Below are 4,061 nucleotides of genomic sequence, written 5' to 3' on the forward strand. Positions count from 1 at the left end.
TAACAATTCCCCTCTGCAATGAAAAATTGTTCACGGAGAAAAAGGCTTAACCGACACTGCGGGCACAAAAAAATGTAAAGAGAGTACAATTAAGCACTTAAGCCAAAATTGATTTCGCTATAACTTTGTAATGGTAATTCGTAGGACTTCGAAATTTTGACAGCTGTTGCGTATGGTGGTAGGTAATCGATATCCGTCAAAAACAGAAAATCGAACAGGTTGTCGTTTACGCCCTTTTGGCGGTTAGGGCTCGATGTAATTAACTCACCATAATTTAATCTGACGCGCTCATGTGTTCTGAACATCGATTTTTTTTTACTATTCTAATCGACTACCCTACCCGCGCGGCTTTACAAATAGGCTTAAAGCTTAAACAGACGGCAGCGTTAATCCGGATTAACTCGGACTTGAGCCGGATCAACTGCAGTTAATTCCCGAGTTGATCCGGATCAACGCAGCCGTCTGTTTATGCCTTAACTTAACTTAACGTACTATTAGTATTAAATCATGATTCTTAATATCCTTGATATGTATTCCCTCGCTCTCAACCCTTTAAATTTGTTTTTTTCCACAGATGTCCCGCCTAAAAATGGAATATGAAAAGCAGCTGAATCGCAAGAATAAACGCCATTCAACTTTCGATTCAGCGCGCGATTTCGAACAGATAATTAGCGATCGCGACAATTTACGAGAACTCTGCAGGACCTTCCGGAGCGTCTTGGCAGAACTTGCTAAATGCGTGGTCAATTGTGAGGATGACATAAATAGCACATTAATGCAAGAGGTGCAGCGTCTGGTGGCACACAATCGTACCTTGGATGAGCAAACACCTGAGGTGGATATGAATATTTCCTTCCTGAATGCTTCACTCAGCTCAAACAAGCAGTCATGCTTCATACCAGATGTACACAATTTGTTGGAGGTAGTGGAAGATCCTAGTCTGGTGGATTTCGTTAGCAACAGAAGTGGCGATTTAGTCGAAGAGTTCGATTTGCATGAATGTCTAGAGCGTTTAAATTCCGAGGCATTATGTCTGTTGCATTTATCNTTAGTCGAAGAGTTCGATTTGCATGAATGTCTAGAGCGTTTAAATTCCGAGGCATTATGTCTGTTGCATTTATCGGAAGAGCTGCATAAACGTCAAAGGCGTCGATTATCCAGCTTGTCCAGCGGTCTGGAGAAAATAGATAGCTGCTGTGAGGGAGATAGCGTCGGTGATAAGTCACCAGCAATGGGGGAAAACATACACCGCTTTTTGCGTACTTTCTCGCTGAATGAACAACATTTACCAACATACAGAGAGCATATTAAACATCAGCAGGGTTATCTACTCAACTCATTGCCACCTGATTTGAACCAGTTACGTGCTGAGCGTTCGAATAATAATGATGATCTCTTCTCCACACCTGGCGGTAATGCCTCCGAACTAAATTTTCAGGTGCATGAATTGAAGAATCGTCTAGTAAAATCGGAAAATGATCGCGTCAAGCTGCAGGAAGAGCTGGAACACACAATCAAGAGGAATGCGGAATTAGGACAGGAGCTACAGGCGATGCGTGATCAATTGTCTCAATTCAATTCGCTCAATCACACCGACTATGCGGAGGGCTATGGTCACGGGTCGCTTAGGAGCCCCCAGCGAGTTTCCGGTTCTGATAAATCATCAACAAGCTTCACACAGTTGCAGGAGAAGGCACGCAATATACTGTCTTCGCCGCCGCAACAGCAGCCCAGTAATGATGCTACCGTGGTGCTGCTGCAAATGATTGAGGATTTTTGTCGCGAAGGCGAGAAGGTGGTCGAATGCGGAAAAAAGGATCGTGAGGATCTGCAATCGCAGGTGAGTAGAAGAAGGTTTTGTTGAAATGAAGACTACAATTTCAATCATGCAGTAATTATTATTCCACCGTTTTGTGTGAGTGAATATCAAGTGGTAGCCTTTTTAAAGAAAAGTTATTATGAAATTTTAACGATGTAATAAAACTATGTTTGTGATCGTATGTTTGTGGGCGCATGCTATACTTACATCAACAAGCGAATGCATGTTATGTGAATTTAAGTAAATTGTAAAACTTAAATAAATATGTATGCATTTAATATTATGATTACAAAAATGTGCGCTTGAATAAATATTTATACATTTGATTGCTCCCTAATGCACACTATGCAGATTGACGCGGCGGATAAACAATTAAAAGCCACACGTCACTTCCTCGAAGAGCAAGCTGCCGAACGGGAACAGGAGCGTGATGAGTTTCAGCGTGAGATCGAGTGCCTAAAAGTGCAGCTACGCGATAAAGAGAAGGAGCGCAGTACATTTGAAAATGCCTCCAAGGAGGTGAGTGGAATATGCAAGTATTCTGACGCTATGTTCTTTTGCGTTTGCTGATATGGTGGTTTATGTGCTTCGTTTTCTTTCTGTTTAAAGTTTCTTTCGGTTCCTGCTATTGGATAAAAACTGACTATTACTACATACGTACATATGTGATTTTTCTTCTCAATACTTATGACTAAGTTAAGCTGTTTTACAAAACTCATCAATACAAAGCATCAGTATCCTTTTTTCTAAATCATAAATCACAGTAAATTCTTAATTCCCCAATCATAAAGAAATGCCAATTTGCTGTTAAGTTGCGCAAATTGGATAAGAGCATCTTTTGTCATTTAGAAATAAAAGAGACTGATGCGTTTTTATTGATGCATTTTTGAAAACAGCCTTAATGTTTCTTGTAACTTATTCGAAAATCTGTTTTGAGTTGACCTTTTTTTCGACCGTGTCAAATATACTACATTACTAATATTTCATTTCAATCCTCTATTTTTAGTACTATGAATGGGACTATGAATTTATTTTATAAAAAACATGGGTTTAACACTTGTTTATATATATTGTTTTTAACGAATTTGCTTAATTTGCGTTAACTACTTATTTTAACATTTTCTGTGTACAATTCTGATTGTTGCTTTTACTAATAATGTTTGTTAATAAATTAACTAAATACTATCATTTGCAAGTATTTGTCTAAATAGTAAATGAAGATATGGACTTTACACAATGTAAAGATGAAAATATGTATGCTGCACCTTTATTTTCTGTATTCCACTTAGTTATCTACATTTTTAAATTTTCTGGAACGGTACTTTTGAATTTATTATAGTTAAGAAGCTACGAAATATATTTGATGAAGCTCCATCATTTAGAATCATTTGAATAGAAGTGTATAATGGTTTTAGAAAAAGGACTTATAAAGAATTATGAAGTAATATTTTTTATCGGTCAATCTATATATCGACACTTGAGTGGGAGATCGACCTATCTCGGCAGCCAATCGAAAACGACCTATCTCAGAAAAATTTTCGAGAACACCCTATTTCAGAATTTGGTTGAAGAACGCTCTATCTCAGAATTTGATTAAAAAACGCCGTATCTTAGAATTCAGCTGCCGATTCTAAAACGCTCTATCTTAGCACATGTTCAATATATTTTGTATTATATTTGAGATAGGGCATTTTTGAACCGAATTCTGAGATAAGGCGTTCCTCAACCAAATTCTGAGATAGAGTGTTTTTCAGTAAAGTTTTGAAATAGGGTAAAGCTTTCGGGGATAGGGCGTTTTCGAACTGGTTGCCGAGATAGGTCGATCTTCTACTCAGGTGTCGATATTGTAACCGAGTGTTAAAATAACATTAGATAGGTTAACGAAAAGCGATCAACAACACAAACGAGGTTAAGTCATAAGAGACCGGGTTAACTATTGTGAATGAGCCTGGGAAATTTTTATTTACGGCAAAATCTGTATATTCACGTTCACCATCTTCAAAAGAGGCACATTTCAAAAATGAGATCAGAAAATATTAATCATGAAGAAAAAAAAATTCAATTAATTGGAGGTTAGTTCAATGAATTGATTTATGCAAAACTACCAATTTTTGTTTAGTTATGCCCCTTTTTAAGATGCTGTGTGGTATGTACCAGGGACGTGAACCGGATGAAAAATTTGGTCGGTCCGGTTCAGCGGTTCGAACTGTTTTTGCACTATTGGATCGGTTCGTCAAAGCGG

At 37.9% G+C, this 4,061-nt stretch overlaps 1 protein-coding gene across 3 annotated transcripts; it reads left to right on the plus strand.

Moving 5' to 3' along the window:
- Positions 1–557: 557 nt before the first annotated feature.
- LOC108370025 (pericentrin-like) lies at positions 558–2,824 on the plus strand. 3 transcript variants are annotated; one of them, XM_017625259.1, is made up of 3 exons: positions 558–1,024; positions 1,100–1,840; positions 2,171–2,824. In XM_017625259.1, exons 1-3 carry the CDS (start codon positions 575–577, stop codon positions 2,387–2,389), a joined length of 1,410 nt encoding a protein of 469 aa, XP_017480748.1. In that variant the 5' UTR covers positions 558–574; the 3' UTR covers positions 2,390–2,824. The 3 variants fall into 3 exon arrangements, with proteins under 3 accessions (XP_017480748.1, XP_017480749.1, XP_017480747.1); XM_017625260.1 differs by having other exon boundaries at positions 558–1,016; positions 1,092–1,840; XM_017625258.1 differs by having other exon boundaries at positions 558–973; positions 1,049–1,840; positions 2,171–2,823.
- The last annotated feature ends 1,237 nt before the right edge of the window (positions 2,825–4,061 follow it).

Source organism: Rhagoletis zephyria, unplaced genomic scaffold, assembly GCF_001687245.7.
Source record: "Rhagoletis zephyria isolate East Lansing unplaced genomic scaffold, Rhagoletis_zephyria_1.1 Rzeph_scaffold_03971, whole genome shotgun sequence".
In the NCBI taxonomy this organism is placed as follows: Eukaryota; Metazoa; Arthropoda; class Insecta; order Diptera; family Tephritidae; genus Rhagoletis; species Rhagoletis zephyria.